At 46.8% G+C, this 19,723-nt stretch overlaps 1 protein-coding gene across 1 annotated transcript in view; it reads right to left on the reverse strand.

The window, feature by feature from the left end:
- ITFG1 (integrin alpha FG-GAP repeat containing 1) overlaps nucleotides 1–19,723 on the reverse strand; it is a 146,162-nt gene that overhangs the window by 108,594 nt on the left and 17,845 nt on the right. Inside the window, exons 3-6 of the mRNA XM_073659677.1 lie at nucleotides 19,433–19,584; nucleotides 18,869–18,926; nucleotides 13,114–13,188; nucleotides 10,688–10,782 (exon numbers count right to left, since the gene is read on the reverse strand). Of these exons, the coding sequence (XP_073515778.1) occupies nucleotides 10,688–10,782; nucleotides 13,114–13,188; nucleotides 18,869–18,926; nucleotides 19,433–19,584 (380 nt within the window). The remainder of the gene's footprint in view (nucleotides 1–10,687; nucleotides 10,783–13,113; nucleotides 13,189–18,868; nucleotides 18,927–19,432; nucleotides 19,585–19,723) is intronic.

Genomic DNA, 19,723 nt, shown 5'->3' on the forward strand with positions numbered 1-19,723 from the left:
TATATACAAGAATATAACTACTGTAATACTGCTCCTATGTACAAGAATATAACTACTATAATACTGCCCCTATATACAAGAATATAACTACTATAATACTGCCCCCTATGTACAAGAATATAACTACTATAATACTGCTCCTATGTACAAGAATATAACTACTATTATACTGCCCCTATGTACAAGAATATAACTACTATAATACTGCTCCCTATGTACAAGAATATAACTACTATAATACTGCCCCCTATGTACAAGAATATAACTACTATAATACTGCCCCTATATACAAGAATATAACTACTATAATAATGCTCCCTATGTACAAGAATATAACTCCTATAATACTGCTCCCTATGTACAAGAATATAACTACTATAATACTGCTCCTATGTACAAGAATATAACTACTATAATACTGCTCCCTATATACAAGAATATAACTACTATAATACTGCTCCTATGTACAAGAATATAACTACCATAATACTGCCCCCGAAGTACAAGAATATAACTACTATAATACTGCTCCTATGTACAAGAATATAACTACTATAATACTGCTCCCTATGTACAAGAATATAACTACTATAATACTGCCCCCTATGTACAAGAATATAACTACTATAATACTGCTCCCTATGTACAAGAATATAACTACTATAATACTGCTACTATGTACAAGAATATAACTACTATAATACTGCCCCCTATGTACAAGAATATAACTACTATAATACTGCTCCTATGTACAGGAATATAACTATTATAATACTGCCCCTATGTACAAGAATATAACTACTATAATACTGCTCCTATGTACAAGAATATAACTACTATAATACTGCCCCTATGTACAAGAATATAACTACTATAATACTGCTCCCTATGTACAAGAATATAACTACTATAATATTGCTCCTATGTACAAGAATATAACTACTATAATACTGCCCCCTATGTACAAGAATATAACTACTATAATACTGCCCCCTATGTAGAAGAATATAACTACTATAATACTGCCCCCCTATGTACAAGAATATAACTACTATAATACTACCCCTATATACAAGAATATAACTACTATAATACTGCTCCTATGTACAAGAATATAACTACTATTATACTGCCCCTATGTACAAGAATATAACTACTATAATACTGCTCCCTATGTACAAGAATATAACTACTATAATACTGCCCCCCTATGTACAAGAATATAACTACTATAATACTGCCCCTATATACAAGAATATAACTACTATAATAATGCTCCCTATGTACAAGAATATAACTCCTATAATACTGCTCCCTATGTACAAGAATATAACTACTATAATACTGCTCCTATGTACAAGAATATAACTACTATAATACTGCTCCCTATATACAAGAATATAACTACTATAATACTGCTCCTATGTACAAGAATATAACTACCATAATACTGCCCCCGAAGTACAAGAATATAACTACTATAATACTGCTCCTATGTACAAGAATATAACTACTATAATACTGCTCCCTATGTACAAGAATATAACTACTATAATACTGCCCCCTATGTACAAGAATATAACTACTATAATACTGCTACTATGTACAAGAATATAACTACTATAATACTGCCCCCTATGTACAAGAATATAACTACTATAATACTGCTCCTATGTACAGGAATATAACTACTATAATACTGCTCCTTATGTACAAGAATATAACTACTATAATACTGCTCCTATGTACAAGAATATAACTACTATAATACTGCCCCTATGTACAAGAATATAACTACTATAATACTGCCCCTATGTACAAGAATATAACTACTATAATACTGCCCCTATGTACAAGAATATAACCACTATAATACTGCTCCTATGTACAAGAATATTACTATAATACTGCCCCCTATGTACAAGAATATAACTACTATAATACTGCCCCCTATGTACAAGAATATAACTACTATAATACTGCCCCCTATGTACAAGAATATAACTACTATAATACTGCCCCCTATGTACAGGAATATAACTACTATAGTACTGCTCCCTATGTACAAGAATATAACTACTATAATACTGCCCCTATGTACAGGAATATAACTACTATAATACTGCCCCTATGTACAAGAATATATCTACTACAGTATTGCCCCTATGTACAAGAATATAACTACTATAATACTGCCTCTATGTACAAGAATATAACTACTATAATACTGCTCCTATGTACAAGAATATAACTACTATAATACTGCCCCCTATGTACAAGAATATAACTACTATAATACTGCCCCCTATGTACAAGAATATAACTACTATAATACTGCCTCCTTTGTACAAGAATATAACTACTATAATACTGCCCCCTATGTACAAGAATATAACTACTATAATACTGCTCCTATGTACAAGAATATAACTACTATAATACTGCTCCTATGTACAAGAATATAACTACTATAATACTGCCCCTATGTACAAGAATATAACTACTATAATACTGCTCCCTATGTACAAGAATATAACTACTATAATACTGCCCCCTATGTGCAAGAATATAACTACTATAATACTGCTCCCTATGTACAAGAATATAACTACTATAATACTGCCCCCTATGTACAAGAATATAACTACTATAATACTGCTCCTATGTACAGGAATATAACTATTATAATACTGCCCCAATGTACAAGAATAGAACTACTATAATACTGCTCCTATGTACAAGAATATAACTACTATAATACTGCCCCTATGTACAAGAATATAACTACTATAATACTGCTCCCTATGTACAAGAATATAACTACTATAATATTGCTCCTATGTACAAGAATATAACTACTATAATACTGCTCCCTATGTACAAGAATATAACCACTATAATACTGCACCTATGTACAAGAATATAACTACTATAATACTGCTCCTATGTACAAGAATATAACTACTATAATACTGCTCCTATGTACAAGAATATAACTACTATAATACTACTCCTATGTACAAGAATATAACTACTATAATACTGCTCCTATGTACAAGAATATAACTACTATAATACTGCTCCTATGTACAAGAATATAGCTACTATAATACTGCTCCTATGTACAAGAATATAACTACTATAATACTGCTCCTATGTACAAGAATATAACTACTATAATACTGCTCCTATGTACAAGAATATAACTACTATAATACTGCTCCTATGTACAAGAATATAACATCTATAATACTGGCCCTATGTACAAGAATATAACATCTATAATACTGGCCCTATGTACAAGAATATAACTACTATAATACTGCCCCTATGTACAAGAATATAACTACTATAATACTGCCCCTATGTACAAGAATATAACTACTATAATACTGCTCCTATATACAAGAATATAACTACTATAATACTGCCCTCTATATACAAGACTATAACTACTATAATACTGCTCCTATGTACAGGAATATAACTACTATAATACAGCCCCCTATGTATAAGAATATAACTACTATAATACTGCCCCGTTTATACAAGAATATAACTACTATAATACTGCCCCTATGTAGAGGAATATAACTACTATAATACAGCCCCCTATGTGCAAGAATATAACTACTATAATACTGCCTCCTATGTACAATAATATAACTACTATAATACTGCTCCCTATGTACAAGAATATAACTACTATAATACTGCCCCATATGTACAAGAATATAACTACTATAATACTGCCCCCTATGTACAAGAATATAACTACAAGAATACTGCCCCCTATGTACAAGAATATAACTACTATAATACTGCCCCTATGTACAGGAATATAACTACTATAATACTGCTCCTATGTACAGGAATATAACTACTATAATACTGTCCCTATGTACAGGAATATAACTACTATAATACTGCCCCCTGTGTACAAGAATATAACTACTATAATACTGCCCCCTATGTACAGGAATATAACTACTATAATACTGCCCCTATGTACAGGAATATAACTACTATAATACTGCCCCCTGTGTAGAAGAATATAACTACTATAACACTGTCCCTATGTACAAGAATATAACTACTATAATACTGCCCCCTATGTACAAGAATATAACTACTATAATACTGCCCCTATGTACAAGAATATAACTACTATAATACTGCCCCTATGTACAAGAATATAACTACTGTAACATACCTGGCGGCGTCCTTGCATGGTGGTCCATCTCCCACTGTGCAAGAGCGCGCACTTGGTCTCCAGTCCAGAATGTCTCTCTGGCTTCCCTCCATGCTGTCTGTTTGTGTCTGTTTCTGCTGCTTAAGGGCGGCGCCCGATCACTTCCTGCTTTTTGTACCTGCTGTGGGTCACACCCCTTGTGCGTCCTCAGCCTATTGCTGTCTGTCACCTGGTGTATAGCTCAGCTGCTCCCATCTATTCCTGCCTGAGCATAGTGTTTCATTCAGTGTGTGCTTGCACTCTGAAGGTGCCAGGTCCCGTTCTTTGTCTCCTGCCTTGCGGTATCAGTTCCCGTGTCTGAACTGAGTCCTGTCTTTGTCTCCTGCCTTGCGGTATCAGTTCCTGTGTCTGAACTGAGTCCTGTCTGTGTACTCTTGCCTGCTGCCTCTCCTGGAGGCTGTATTTCCAGGCCTGTCTGAACACGCTCCTAGCCTGTTCCTCCCGCCTTCTAGGGGCCGATTACCTAGACCCGCTCCTGTATCTTGTCTGTCCTGTCTGAACACGCTCCTTGCCTGTTCGTCCCGCCTCTCTGTGGGCCGTATTCCCAGACCCGCTCCTGTATCCCGCTGCAGTGTCGGTCTCCTCCGTACACTCAGTTCCAATCTGAACTCTCTCCTATCCTTTACCTGTTTTGCCTCTATGTCCGTTCCCTTCCTTTTTCTGCAGAGTCTGAACTCGTACCTAACTCCTGCTTGTTGTCTCTGTACTCCCGTTTGTGAGTTTGTGGTCCACTCGCTACTTCACTGCAAGTACCCTGTGGGTATCTGGCTCTGCATTTCTCTTCCTGTCTGTTCCGTGTGAACAGAGCCCTGTCCCCTCTGCTCTGCCTTGTTTGTCGCTCCGGCGGTTTCCGCTCTGCTCCTGCCTTCTTAGCCGCTCTGCGGTTTCCGCTCTGCTCCTGCCTTGTTTACCGCTCTGCGGTTTCCGCTCCGCTCCTGCTTAGCTTGCCGCTCTTGCGGTTTCTGCTCTGCTCTTGCCTTGCTTGCCACTCCTGCGGTTTCTGCTCTGCTCCTGCCTTGTTTGCCGCTCTGCGGTTTCCGCTCTGCTCCTGCCTCATTTACCGCTCTGCGGTCTCCGTCCTGCTCCTGCCTTGTTTACCGCTCTGCGGTTTCCGCTCTGCTCCTGCTTAGCTTGGCGCTCTTGCGGTTTCCACTCTGCTCTTGCCTTGCTTGCCGCTCCTGCGGTTTCTGCTCTGCATCTGCTCGCTGCTCCGGCAGTCCTGTCCTGCTCTGCTTCTGCTCGCTGCTCCGGCAGTCCTGTCCTGCTCTGCTTCTGCTCGCTGCTCCGGCAGCCCCGTCCTGCTCTGCATCTGCTCGCTGCTCCGGCAGTCCTGTCCTGCTCTGCTTGTGCTCGCTGCTCCGGCAGTCCCGTCCTGCTCTGCTCTTGCCCACCGCTTCGGGCGTTCCCTCTCTGCTGTGTTTGGCTACCGCATCTGCGGTTCTTTTTCTGTGACCCAGTCTGTACTGGGTCTTGTCCTCTCTGTGCTCCAGCCCGTCCTTTCGGCCAGTACATCCCCGCCTGCATACTCGCCTGTATCCACCCGTCTGCATACCTGCCGTGTTCGCTTATATCCACCAGTCTGTGCCAGCCTAACCTGCCTGTTCCAGCAATCCTAGTGTGGGTCAACCCCCGTGTCCGGAGTTTGACCTGGAGTAGCACCTGGTCCCTCTGCCCGGTTTCTCCCTGGTGCACTGGCGTCGTATGCCGTCGTGCCACCTTGGTCGGATTGGCCAGATACTTAGTCACGCCCCTCCAGGCACTCTCCAGTTCATGGTCCAGTGGAACCACTACTCCCGCACACGCCAGTCAGTCCAGGCGTGTGCATAACAACTACTATAATACTGCCCCTATGTACATGAATATAACTACTATAATACTGTCCCCTATGTACAAGAATATAACTACTATAATACTGCCCCCTATGTACAAGAATATAACTACTATAATACTGCCCCTATGTACAAGAATATAACTACTATAATACTGCCTCTATGTACAAGAATATAACTACTATAATACTGCTCCTATGTACAAGAATATAACTACTATAATACTGCCCCTATGTACAAGAATAGAACTACTATAATACTGCTCCTATGTACAAGAATATAACTACTATAATACTGCCCCCTATGTACAAGAATATATCTACTATAATACTGCCCCCCTATGTACAAGAATATAACTACTATAATACTCCTCCTATGGACAAGAATATAACTACTATAATACTCCTCCTATGGACAAGAATATAACTACTATAATACTGCTCCCTATGTGCAAGAATATAACTACTATAATACTGCCCCCTATGTACAAGAATATAACTACTATAACACTGCCCCCTATGTACAAGAATATAACTACTATAATACTGCCTCCTATGTACAAGAATATAACTACTATAATACTGCTCCCTATGTGCAAGAATATAACTACTATAATACTGCCCCCTATGTACAAGAATATAACTACTATTATACTGCCCCCTATATGGAGGACTATGGACGGCTGTGATGTAGGGCGGTACCCTGGACTGACCCTATAAGGCCCCTGCGCTCGTCTCCCTTGTTCCTGTGAATATTTCATTACTTTCCTCCCTCTCAGCAGTCACTCGGTGGCGGTGACCTGCGCAGCCCGCGGGAACGTCAATAACATAAGGGGTAAATATTGATAAGCTGCAGCACGGAGAAGCTCCCGGACCCCCGAGCAGGTGATATCATAGTGAACGCTGCGGGCCCTTTATTAGTCAGGGGGGTTTCACCTTATAGAGGGGGCAGCAGTCTGGTTTTATAATAATCTTCTGTTTAAAGGGCAACAAAGAAACGTTATCGTCTGATAATGATCGGCATCCAGGTAGAAACGAGAGCAGTTGCACCCGGACCCCCGGACTCCCGTGCGGCACACGATAACAGTATTCATTCTGGGATCATTCCTTCAGAACGTAAGAAAGCGAGACGTAATGTAATCAGACACGAGGAAGATGAATTCTCTCCGGGGCGATAATCCCATTTGGGCTATCTGCGAGTCAGAGATCGGTCTGTCGCCCCCCCCATATCTCCTATTTCTTATTATCGGGGGTGGGGGAGGGGCTGCGGATCATTAATAAACTCTGGAAGAGCAGAGACCGATGATCGAAACATTCCACCATAGTCTCTAGTCACAGCCAAAGCTGCATTCAAAATAGAATCAATGAAGCAGGACAGAAGACACTGAACCTAGCAGCAAACCAGGTCCGAAATCTGAGGTCGTGAGAAAATTCGATGCAGCTTTGGCTGTGGTTGGAGTATGGGATAGAATGCGAGTGACGTAACAATTATGTAACTGATTGGTTACAAAGCAATGGCTGCACTTTGGTGTCAGTTTACACTGTCGTTCTTGCATTGTATTCATTAAGAAAGACATGCAGCATCCGGGGCTGGAAGGTTTTGGTGCCGTCATTAGGATGTTTCCCCCCCGAGACCCCTCCGGTCACCCCCCGACTCGGCGTCTTCCCTTTCATCCTTGCTGAAGATTCAGATCAAATTAAGTTTTGATTTCTGTAAATGAGGCAGAATTAACCCCGTCAGGAGCAGCAGTCGCTCCTTCTGTCAAAACCTGGGCAGGAAATTCCTTTTAATACGACTATTTTACTTGCTCTGTCGCCATGGGCAACAGAAAGTGCCAATTTGCGATCAGCGGGTACTTAAAGCTCATTATTTCTATGTCTCCCGCAGGCGGCGAGCAGAGCTTTATGGGAATAAACAGGAGAGAACAGAGGCTTCACCCCGCCGAGGGGCGACGTGTCCTGAGACCCCCGCACTCACTGCGGCTCTTAAAGGAGACAGGAGAGCGGCTGTGGGGGGTCCAGATGTCCATCCATGATGGAAAGAAACCCAGCGGCTTCAAGATAAGAGGCCGAGACATCAGAAGGAAAGCATTGAAAAAGGGGGCACAGTGATTTCTGCCACACACAGGGACCCCTCCGCGCCGGCGTCCGCCACACACACGGACCCCTCCGCGCCGGCGTCCGCCACACACACGGACCCCTCCGCGCCGGCGTCCGCCACACACACGGACCCCTCCGCGCCGGCGTCCGCCACACACACGGACCCCTCCGCGCCGGCGTCCGCCACACACACGGACCCCTCCGCGCCGGCGTCCGCCACACACACGGACCCCTCCGCGCCGGCGTCCGCCACACACACGGACCCCTCCGCGCCGGCGTCCGCCACACACACGGACCCCTCCGCGCCGGCGTCCGCCACACACACGGACCCCTCCGCGCCGGCGTCCGCCACACACACGGACCCCTCCGCGCCGGCGTCCGCCACACACACGGACCCCTCCGCGCCGGCGTCCGCCACACACACGGACCCCTCCGCGCCGGCGTCCGCCACACACACGGACCCCTCCGCGCCGGCGTCCGCCACACACACGGACCCCTCCGCGCCGGCGTCCGCCACACACACGGACCCCTCCGCGCCGGCGTCCGCCACACACACGGACCCCTCCGCGCCGGCGTCCGCCACACACACGGACCCCTCCGTATCGGTCCTAGCCTTGTAGATGATTACATCTGGGGGTCTGCCATATCCCGCTAAGTAGTCACCGATCAGGCGGGTGCTGATACAATGACCGTGGCAGTCTCCCCGTGTTCCTATCTCCCCGTGTTCCCGTCTCCCCGTGTTCCCGTCTCCCCGTGTTCCTATCTCCCCGTGTTCCCGTCTCCCCGTGTTCCCGTCTCCCCGTGTTCCCGTCTCCCCGTGTTCCCGTCTCCCCGTGTTCCCGTCTCCCCGTGTTCCCGTCTCCCCGTGTTCCCGTCTCCCCGTGTTCCCGTCTCCCCGTGTTCCCGTCTCCCCGTGTTCCCGTCTCCCCGTGTTCCCGTCTCCCCGTGTTCCCGTCTCCCCGTGTTCCCGTCTCCCCGTGTTCCCGTCTCCCCGTGTTCCCGTCTCCCCGTGTTCTGCACGTCAGCAGGTTCAGAGCAGAAAACGCCGGTGCAGCACAAAACAGAACATGGCTGGCTCTGCTCCACCGGCCGCGCACACGGGACATTGATTGCTGCTGTAAAATCTAATGTTTGTAATGAAGCTGCCAGCGGGATCCCGAAACGGAAATGATGGGAACATGATTTCTATGATTAACTTGTACCGGCGTGATGTTCCCACGTCACCCGGGGATCGCAGCGAGCGACAACATCTACCGCCGAACGCACCGAACTGCCGCGGCCAGCAGAGCCTGGAGGGCAACATAACGGGCCACACTGGACACGGATGGCGCGGTCTGACCCAGATCTGGCCCCATCACAAAGATTGGGGGCAATCATATTGCTCAATACTCGGGGCCCCCACTGATACTGAGAATGTAGGGGGCCACAGAACTGATTTAGGGCCTGGTCACCCCCATGGAGCAGCGCTCCGGAGACCCCCTGTGCAGGGAAATGCAGAGGGCTGAGATACAGCACCAAATCAGAGAGGGAGCCCCACTATTCACAGGGTCGGTGGGGGGCTCAGGGGTCAGACCCCAAAAAAGTGACTGCATTATCATCACTATAAGATGGAAATAGTGCGCAGCACACATCACACCATCCTACTATAACGGTAGGGGGGAAACACACAGCTCGGAGAGAGGGTCACAGCATGTATGTGTAGGGTTTATCTATAGTCTGTATTGTGTGCGCATGGTGTGTGTGTATAGTGTGTGTGCATGGTGTGTGTGTGTATAGTGTGTGTGTGTGTAGTGTGTGTGTAGTGTGTGTACAGTGTGCGCATAGTGTGTGTGCATAGTGTGTGCGCATGGTGTGTGTGCGCATGGTGTGTGTGCGTAGTGTGTGTGCATAGTGTGTGTGCATAGTGTGTGTGCATAGTGTGTGTGCATAGTGTGTGTGCATAGTGTGTGTGCATAGTGTGTGTGCATAGTGTGTGTGCATAGTGTGTGTGCATAGTGTGTGTGCATAGTGTGTGTGCATAGTGTGTGTGCATAGTGTGTGTGCATAGTGTGTGTGCATAGTGTGTGTGCATAGTGTGTGTGCATAGTGTGTGTGCATAGTGTGTGTGCATAGTGTGTGTGCATAGTGTGTGTGCATAGTGTGTGTGCATAGTGTGTGTGCATAGTGTGTGTGCATAGTGTGTGTGCATAGTGTGTGTGCATAGTGTGTGTGCATGGTGTGTGTGTGCATGGTGTGTGTGCATGGTGTGTGTGTGCATGGTGTGTGTGTGCATGGTGTGTGTGTGTAGTGTGTGTACAGTGTGTGCATAGTGTGTGTGCATAGTGTGTGTGCATAGTGTGTGTGCATAGTGTGTGTGCATAGTGTGTGTGCATAGTGTGTGTGCATAGTGTGTGTGCATAGTGTGTGTGCATGTATATATATGTATAGATAGATAGATAGATATAGTGTGATTATATATATAGGGGGTGTGATCAGCTTTAGCGTCCTCGGTCCTCGCTGCGTCCCACCTGCGGTGAAGTCCCCGGTGAGGTCGATGAAGGCGTGGGAATGGGGCGCACACATGGGCCGCGTCGTACTCAGGTTTGCCGTCATTGTCAGGTTCCTGTAAAATAGGAGAAATGTGTGATGAGTTTCGGCTCTCGCCTCCTCCGGGGTCTCGGCTCGCTGTCACTGAACTGCTGACAACCCGTCCTGTAGTATCACCTCACTCAGCCGGGGCTCGGTTACATCCGTGCCCCCCACCCAGCACAAGTGTGCAACAACGCATCAGCTCTGGGTCCCGGATATTTAGCTGTCTAGACTGGATACAACTGTAACAAACCCTCAGCTTACAGGAGCGTCGCTGAGCGCTACACCGAGCCTCGCACTATTCTGCCTCCTGCGCCAATGTGTGAGTATAATGGGGCATCAGGAGGCGTATAACGGATACAGCTCCATCTGTGGGGGTCCCACACCGAACATAAAGACTGTGGGCACCTGACCCCATATACAAGGGCGGCCATCACTCATCATACAGGATCCTCATCAGCCGGGTGATGGCGGCTCGCCGCAGCGCTCGCTGTCAGGGCGTCAGAGGTTTCCATCCTTCAGATCTGATCGACTCCTCACATCTAAATCACCAAAGTGTTACCGAGAAGAACAGCAGCTCCGGGGAAATATGGACGACGAGCGGCGTGTGTGAGCGGAGCACCGGAGGGGGTGTATACAGTATATACCAGCTGTCACAGGGGCAGAACCTCACTGCAGAGCACCACCGAACGTAAGGAGATCTGCCGGAAATGATTATGGGGGACAAGAGGCGTCCAGTCCTCCCCGTATCACAACTGCATGTACACAGTGACTGCACCAGCAGAATACTGAGTGCAGCTCTGGAGTATAATGCAGGAGGTAACTCAGGATCAGTAATGTAATGTATGTACACAGTGACTGCACCAGTAGAATAGTGAGTGCAGCTCTGGAGTATAATACAGGAGGTAACTCAGGATCAGTAATGTAATGTATGTACACAGTGACTGCACCAGCAGAATAGTGAGTGCAGCTCTGGAGTATAATACAGGATGTAACTCAGGATCAGTAATGTAATGTATGTACACAGTGACTGCAACAGCAGAATAGTGAGTGCAGCTCTTGAGTATAACACAGGATCAGTAATGTATGTACACAGTGACTGCACCAGCAGAATAATGAGTGCAGCTCTGGAGTATAATACAGGAGGTAACTCAGGATCAGTAATGTAATGTATGTACACAGTGACTGCAACAGCAGAATAATGAGTGCAGCTCTGGAGTATAACACAGGATCAGTAATGTATGTATACAGTGACTGCACAAGCAGAATAGTGAGTGCAGCTCTGGAGTATAATACAGGATGTAACTCAGGATCAGTAATGTAATGTATGTACACAGTGACTGCAACAGCAGAATAGTGAGTGCAGCTCTGGAGTATAATACAGGAGGTAACTCAGGATCAGTAATGTAATCTTTGTACACAGTGACTGCACCAGCAGAATAGTGAGTGCAGCTCTGGAGGATAATACAGGATGTAACTCAGGATCAGTAATGTAATGTATGTACACAGTGACTGCACCAGCAGAATAGTGAGTGCAGCTCTTGAGTATAATACAGGATGTAACTCAGGATCAGTAATGTAATGTATGTACACAGTGACTGCAACAGCAGAATAGTGAGTGCAGCTCTGGAGTATAATACAGGAGGTAACTCAGGATCAGTAATGTAATGTATGTACACAGTGCCTGCACCAGCAGAATAGTGCGTGCAGCTCTGGAGTATAATACAGGATGTAACTCAGGATCAGTAATGTAATGTATGTACACAGTGACTGCACCAACAGAATAGTGAGTGCAGCTCTGGAGTATAATACAGGAGGTAACTCAGGATCAGTAATGTAATGTATGTATACAGTGACTGCACCAGCAGAATAGTGAGTGCAGCTCTGGAGTATAATACAGGAGGTAACTCAGGATCAGTAATGTAATGTATGTACACAGTGACTGCACCAGCAGAATAGTGAGTGCAGCTCTGGAGTATAATACAGGATGTAACTCAGGATCAGTAATGTAATGTATGTACACAGTGACTGCACCAGCAGAATAGTGAGTGCAGCTCTGGAGTATAATACAGGAGGTAACTCAGGATCAGTAATGTAATGTATGTACACAGTGACTGAACCAGCAGAATAGTGAGCGCAGCTCTGGAGTATAATACAGGATGTAACTCAGGATCAGTAATGTAATGTATGTACACAGTGACTGCACCAGCAGAATAGTGAGTTCAGCTCTGGGGTATAATACAGGATCAGTACTGTACATAATTCCATTAGTCACTCGGTGATTGGACGTGTCTATCTTATGTAATGGTGGACACCCCAGTATCGGTGCCAGCCCCCGCTGCACTAATACGCCGGCCACTCTTACCCGCCATATATGATTAGAGGCGTCTGGCTTCCAGAGGGGACACCGAAGACATCAGGGATCAGATCTCCATTAAAGCTGCAGGAAGGAAGAGATAAATATAGAATTAGACTTACCGGTAATTCGGTTTCTAATAACCCCCCACAACAGCACACAGGAGGATGTAACCCCATCCTAATAGGGACAGGAAATACGAAGAGGTTTAAATAGCCCCCCGCCACATCCTCCCTCCAGTGTTATTACAAAGGACCACGAGACTATAGATGCTTCACATTAAGTCTTATTTCTACTGATCCGGCAGTCGTAGAAGCAATAAGCGAGGGGGAGGGAATGACCCGTGCTGTCGTGGGGGGTTATTAGAAACCGAATTACCGGTAAGTCTAACTCTATTTTCTCTAATAACCCCCCACGACTCACACAGGAGGTATACCAAAGATATACTAGGGATGGACAGTAGCCTGAAGGACCTTCTGCAGATCTGTGCGATGGATGCCCCGGCTTCTTCAGCCCAGGAGACAGATATCGCCCTTGAAGAATGGGCCTTGAGCTTTGGTGGAGGAGGTAGATCCTGGATCTGGTAAGCCTCCGTCATCGCCCTCTTAATCCAGTTGGCTATTGTGGATTTTGCTGCTTTCTTTCCTCTGTTTGGACCTTGTGCATGGACACACAGGTTCTTGTCTTTCCTTCTTCTGTTTCCTGAAGACAGTGCAGTACTATTCTCCGAACGTCCAGAGTGTGGGATTCCATCATCTCTTTTTTGTCTTTTGGGTTGTCACAAAAAAGATGGAAGGATTATCTCCTGAGATCTGTGGAAATTTGACACCACCTTAGGTAGAAATGAAGGGTCAAGTTGGAAAATTAGACGATCTTCCAGGATTCTCGGGTAGGGTTCGTTGACCGAAAGGGCCTGTAGTTCACACACTCGTCTGGCTGTAGTTATTGCCACCAGGAAAGCCGTTTTCCAGGTCAGCCTGTCCAGTCTTATGGTTGATAAGGGGTCAAAGGGTGGAAGGGTTAACCCTTTCAGAACAATGTTAAAGCTCCCAGGGGGGAACCAGGTCTGTTACTCTAGGGTGGATGCGGGTGGCTGCTGTCATAAATCTTCTCACCCACTGATGTTCCCCTAGTCTTTGATCGAAGTATAAACTTAACGCCGCTACCTGGACCTTAAGAGTACTAGGTCTGAGACCTTTGTCCAGGCCTTCTTGTAAAAAGTCTAGAATCTGAGCCACATCAGCCCTATGAGGGTCTGGGCGAGTGGGTGCACACCACCTTAAAAAGGTTTTCCAGATCTTATGGTAAATGGCGTTCGTTACAGGTTTCCTGCTCTTCTGGATCTTCTTTGATGACTTTCTCGGAGAGGCCTCTTGTTTTTAATATCAGTAATTGAGAAGCCAGGCAGTTAGGTGTAGTCTCTTGGGATCCGGATGGGGAATCGGTCCCTGGAGGAGGAGATCCTTGATGGGAGGAAGGATTAGAGGGGTCTCCACACTCAGACTGGTTAACGTTCTGAACCAACTTCTTTTTGGCCAGCGAGGGGCCTCTACGATTACTCTGGTCCCTTCGGTCCTTATCTTCTGTAAGGTTTTTGAAAGGATAGGTAGTGGGGGAAAGGCATATGCTAGTTTGAACTCCCATTTGTAAGCGAATGCGTCCACGCCCAGGCAAGGGAAGCTTGGATCCAGGGAGAAATATTGAGGTACTTTCGCGTTCTGGTGTCCGGCGAAGAGATCTACGTCTGGATAGCCCCATCTCTCGACTAACATCTGGAAGACGTCTGGGTTTAGGCTCCACTCTCCTGGATGAATCTATGTTCTGCTTAAGAAGTCGGCCTGGATATTGACTGAACCTTTGATACGAAGAGCCGACAGGGATAGAAGATGTTCTTCAGCCCAGGAGAATATTCTTGCCGAGATTGCTTTTAAGCTTTCGTATCTTGTGCCCCCTTGATGATGAAGGTGGGCTACTGTGGTGAGATGGTCTGAAAATATCTGAATGTGAGATTTCTGGACCGGAGGCTCTGCTGCTCTGAGGACTTCCTCTACGGCCTTTAGTTTTCTGAAATTTGCTCACCTCTTTGGTCCATATACCCTGGAATAGCTCTTGGGAGACCATGGCTCCCCATCCCTTTTCGCTGGCATCCACCTTTATGGTTCCCAGCGGATTCTGGATCCATGGTACTCCTCTGTTCAGATTTTTTCCGTTCAGCCACCAGATTAGAGAGGTCCTTACTCGTGGTGGTATAGGGATTCTCCTGCTCAGAGACCATGGGGATCCATCCCAATTCGTAAGTATGCGGGTCTGTAATGTTCGGGTATGCGCCTGAGCCCAGGACACCATCTGAATACAGGATATCATAGACCCGAGGACCTTAATGATACTGATCTTCTGCTCCTTAGGACATTGATTTTTGCTTTTATCATGACCTGTTTTTGTTTTGGCAGGAATGATATCTGGCTATGGGAATCCAATAGTGCTCCTAGAAATGTTTTTGTCATTGAGGGAACCATATCTGATTTTTTCTGGTTCACTAACCAGCCCAGAGAAGATAGGATCTGAGTGGTCAACTGTAGATATTCTCGGAGTACTGGTACTGAGGGCCCGATTAGTAACAGGTCGTCGATGTATGGTGCTATTGAAATGTTCTGACCCCTGATATAAGCCATGACTTCTGCCATGACTTTTGTAAATATTCGCGGGGCTGGTGATATCCCGAATGGGAGAACATTGAATTGATAGTGGACTATTTGATCCCCTTGAGCCACTGCGAATCTTAGGAACCTCCTGTGAAGTGGATGTATGGGGATGTGGTAATATGCATCCTGGAGGTCGATTGTGGCCATGACATGGTCCTGTCCTATCCACAGGACCGTCGACCTGATGGATTCCATCTTGAATCGTTGGTAGTGGATATACTGATTCAGTGGCCTTAGATTGATTATAATTCGGTGTGAGCCATTTGGTTTTTTTATTAGGAAGAGTCAGGAATAATGTTCTGTGCATATCTCTCTCGTAGGAACCAGGGATATCACCCCTGAGGACAATAGGGGTGTAAGACCGGATATCAGGGTGGCCTCACGACTCAGAGGAGAGCGGTGTTAACCTTATCCTCTCTGGAGGATAGGAGGAGAAATTTATTTTTACTTCGAACTCGACAACTCTCAGGACCCATGGGTCTGAGCAGATTTCTTTCCACTGAGGGAGAAAATTCGAGATGCAGTCCCCGACTGTCCTGACGTCATGGTCTGTTTTTGACGTTGCTTTTGGGAGAGAAAAAGATTTTTGCCTCCTCTACCTTTTGGGTAGCTCCATCGTCCTGTTTTGCCTTTACCCCTATATTGAGGGGTCTGCTCTTGGGAGGGACAAAACGGCCTCTTCCTCACATTCCTAGGTTCCGGGAGGGCCTTCTTCTTGTCTGAGGCCTTCTCTAGAAGATCATCTAGGGCTGGCCCGAACATGTATTTCCCCTTAAAGGGGATGGAACACAACTTCATTTTTGATGCCACGTCACCGTTCCAGGATTTCAACCATAGGGCCCATCTTACAGCGTTTGATAGCCCGGATACTCTTGAAGCTACTCTCACGGATTCGGCAGAGGAGTCTGCTAAAGACCCCGTAGCTTTCTGTAGAAGCGGTAGGGATGCCAAGATGTCTTCTCTGGGGGTGCCTGAAACTAGGTGTTCCTCCAGTTGATCTAGCCAACGAGCCATTGATCGAGCCACGCCTGTAGAGACTGCGTTGGTGCTTAATAGTGTTGCCAAGGTCTCCCAGGATTTTCTGAGTAGTCCCTCCATTTTGCGTTCCAAGGGGTCTTTTAATTGAGAGGAATCTTCAAAGGGCAGTGTGGTTTTCTTTGCTACTCGTGCAATCTGGATATCCACTCTTGGGACTTCAGATCAGCATTCTGCCGTCTCATTGTCTACAGGAAATCTATCCCTTAACTCTGTAGGGGTATTTAATCTCTTTTCTGGAGATTCCCACTCCTCTAAGACTAAGTCCCTAATAATCTGGTGTATAGGGAACACCAATTTTTTCCTGGAACGTAGCCCCCCAAACATCTGATCCTGTGCTGTTTGGGGTACTTTTTCTTCCTCGACCTCCATATTTCTCCTTACTGCCATGAGGAGTTCCTCCAAACTATCTGATGGAAAGTAATATCTCTCTCGCTGGGAGTTATCAGGAGTTGGACTCAGTTCACCTTCCTCTCGAAGATCTTCCGAGATATACATCTCCTCTTGAGAGTCTTCCTCCCCTCCCTCTGGCCGGCTATTTTTCCTCTTTTTGGCTGCTGAGGGAGTAGATGTAGAACCCTGACTAGGTGAGGGCTTAGGGAGAGAGACCGAGGCTAAGGAGGATTTGATCTCCTGACGTACAATCCCCTTTATCTCCTCCATTAAGGAAGGTTGTTCCTGCCTGATAATCTTCTCCGTACAGTCCTTGCATAGGGGCTTTCTATGGGAGGACGATAGTTTTTTTGTACAGATGGGACATCTGCGTGACGGTTTAACTTTTTCTCCAGATGCAGGTTCCTTGTCCCCCTACAAGAGAGGGGAGGAGGGGAGCTATAATCACTATTTCCTGCATCTGGGAGATGGACTACCAGTGCCATACTTACCGGGACCGGACCGGCGCTGGGCTCTACAGATGCAGAGCGAGAAGCTTCAACAGACATGGTTTTGTCCTTCCTGTAGATGTCTTCCTGTCCAAGGCTCCTTTTATGGGAGACCGGACAAGCGCCTCCCTGTGTTTAGAGGGTTCCTCCCCCGGTGTCCAGGTGAAGATTTCTGATCACCGGCGGCATTCCGCTCTTCCCCCATAGCTTTTTGATAAAGGTTCACAGTGGAAGGCAAAGCTGCCGGAAGTGACGTCATCATCCACCGCCCGGCATCAGACGTCACTTCCGGCGCCGCGGCGGGAGCTCCACATCCTGGAGCCGGCACCGCCCGCGCATCCAGCGGGGGAGAGGGGGAGGAGATGGACCGGAGAGCTCAGAGAGGCCTCTGGTCAGAAGATCCTGCAGACCTTGCCCGAGAGCGCGGACTGCAGGAGGGGGTCCCGAATCCGGAGGAGACGGGAGCAGCACCCTGAGGAGGAGAGGTAAAGACCGCCCGATCCTCTGCTGCCCGGCTACTAGCTTTCCCCCAGTGCCTGTCGCCGGCACGGCACACCGGGGATGACCTCTTCATCCCCGATAGGGACAGGAAATAACACTGGAGGGAGGATGTGGCGGGGGGCTATTTAAACCTCTTCGTATTTCCTGTCCCTATTAGGGTGGGGTTACATCCTTCTGTGTGCTGTTGTGGGGGGGTTATTAGAGAAAACATGATATCAGGAAATCAGACAATGGGAAGTGACTGACAACTGAGCTGCTGTATACCGGGGTCCGCACGGGGCGTAGAGGGGTCACACGGGGGGGGTGATGAATTATCAGGCAGTTTGGATTACGGAGGTCACAGTTTTGGCCAGAATTCAGGTTTCAGTTTGTTTTTTTCCCCATTAAAAGAACAACCCCTTAAATAATAAAAGAGCGATATGGCCCCCGCTATAGACACGGTGCCGACTGCAGCCAGGATCAGAGCCATCTCCGATACCAGACACCGATGTCGTGAATTATCACACTTCTGTTCTGGATTATCAGATGCCAGATTAAAGGCAATCTGCTCAAGAAGCCGTAACCTTTGTATATGCAATGTCAGCCATAATAATCACAGAGTGGTGGAGGGGGTTATATATCTGGAGGCAATGGCGGACCACTTACTCCATGATGTGGGGCTCGTCAGGGTAGGTGTTGTTAAGCTGCAACTTGCGATCCGAACCTGAAAGAGAAAACATAAAAGTCCAGATGAAAGGAGACGAAGAGGAGATCCAGGGCGGCCGAGGAAAGAAGGAACATTACTAATCCGGTGATGCTCACACTGAACGCTGGGGACGATATAGATTCATACTTTGTCCTTTCAGGAAGAGTTTTCAGCAGTTTCCTAATCATCAGAGGCAGGATCCTCCGCCTCCTGTACCATGACTGATAACACCTCTGTCTATAGTAGATAACACTGGATCCACCATTCACAATAGGTGATGTCACAGCTCACCTCCTCCTCCTGTACAATGACTGATAACACCTCTATATACAGTAGAAAACACAGGATCCACCATTCACAATAGAAAATGTCACAGCTCACCTCCTCCTGTACAATGACTGATAACACCTCTATATACAGGTAGGGGATGACCAGGGCACATTTAGTGCGTGATGCTGATCCCTTCTGTCCGGGCAGCAGCAGAGGCGGCACATTCAAGGCCCTGATGGGACTGGGGAACTTACTGAGGGTTTGGTTGTTCCCCCAGTAGATGACCACGGTCAGCGGTTGGTCGCTCCCGGCCTTAGAACTGGGCACAGTGGTCAGCAGCACGTCCATCTGCGAATCTCCATTGTAATCACCGGGGACCACGCTGGTTATCACCGCGCCCTCACTCCTGGGGGAAGAGGACAAAGATCAGCGAAACCAAAGACATAACACTACCAATATCACCGCAGAGGGGCGCCCCAGCAGCGCAGAGGGGCGTCCCAGCAGAGCAGAGGGGCTCCCCAGCAGAGCAGAGGGGCTCCCCAGCA

This window comes from Phyllobates terribilis, unplaced genomic scaffold (genome assembly GCF_046119375.1).
Source record: "Phyllobates terribilis strain yellow unplaced genomic scaffold, ASM4611937v1 Scaffold_14__1_contigs__length_39327217, whole genome shotgun sequence".
In the NCBI taxonomy this organism is placed as follows: domain Eukaryota; kingdom Metazoa; phylum Chordata; class Amphibia; order Anura; family Dendrobatidae; genus Phyllobates; species Phyllobates terribilis.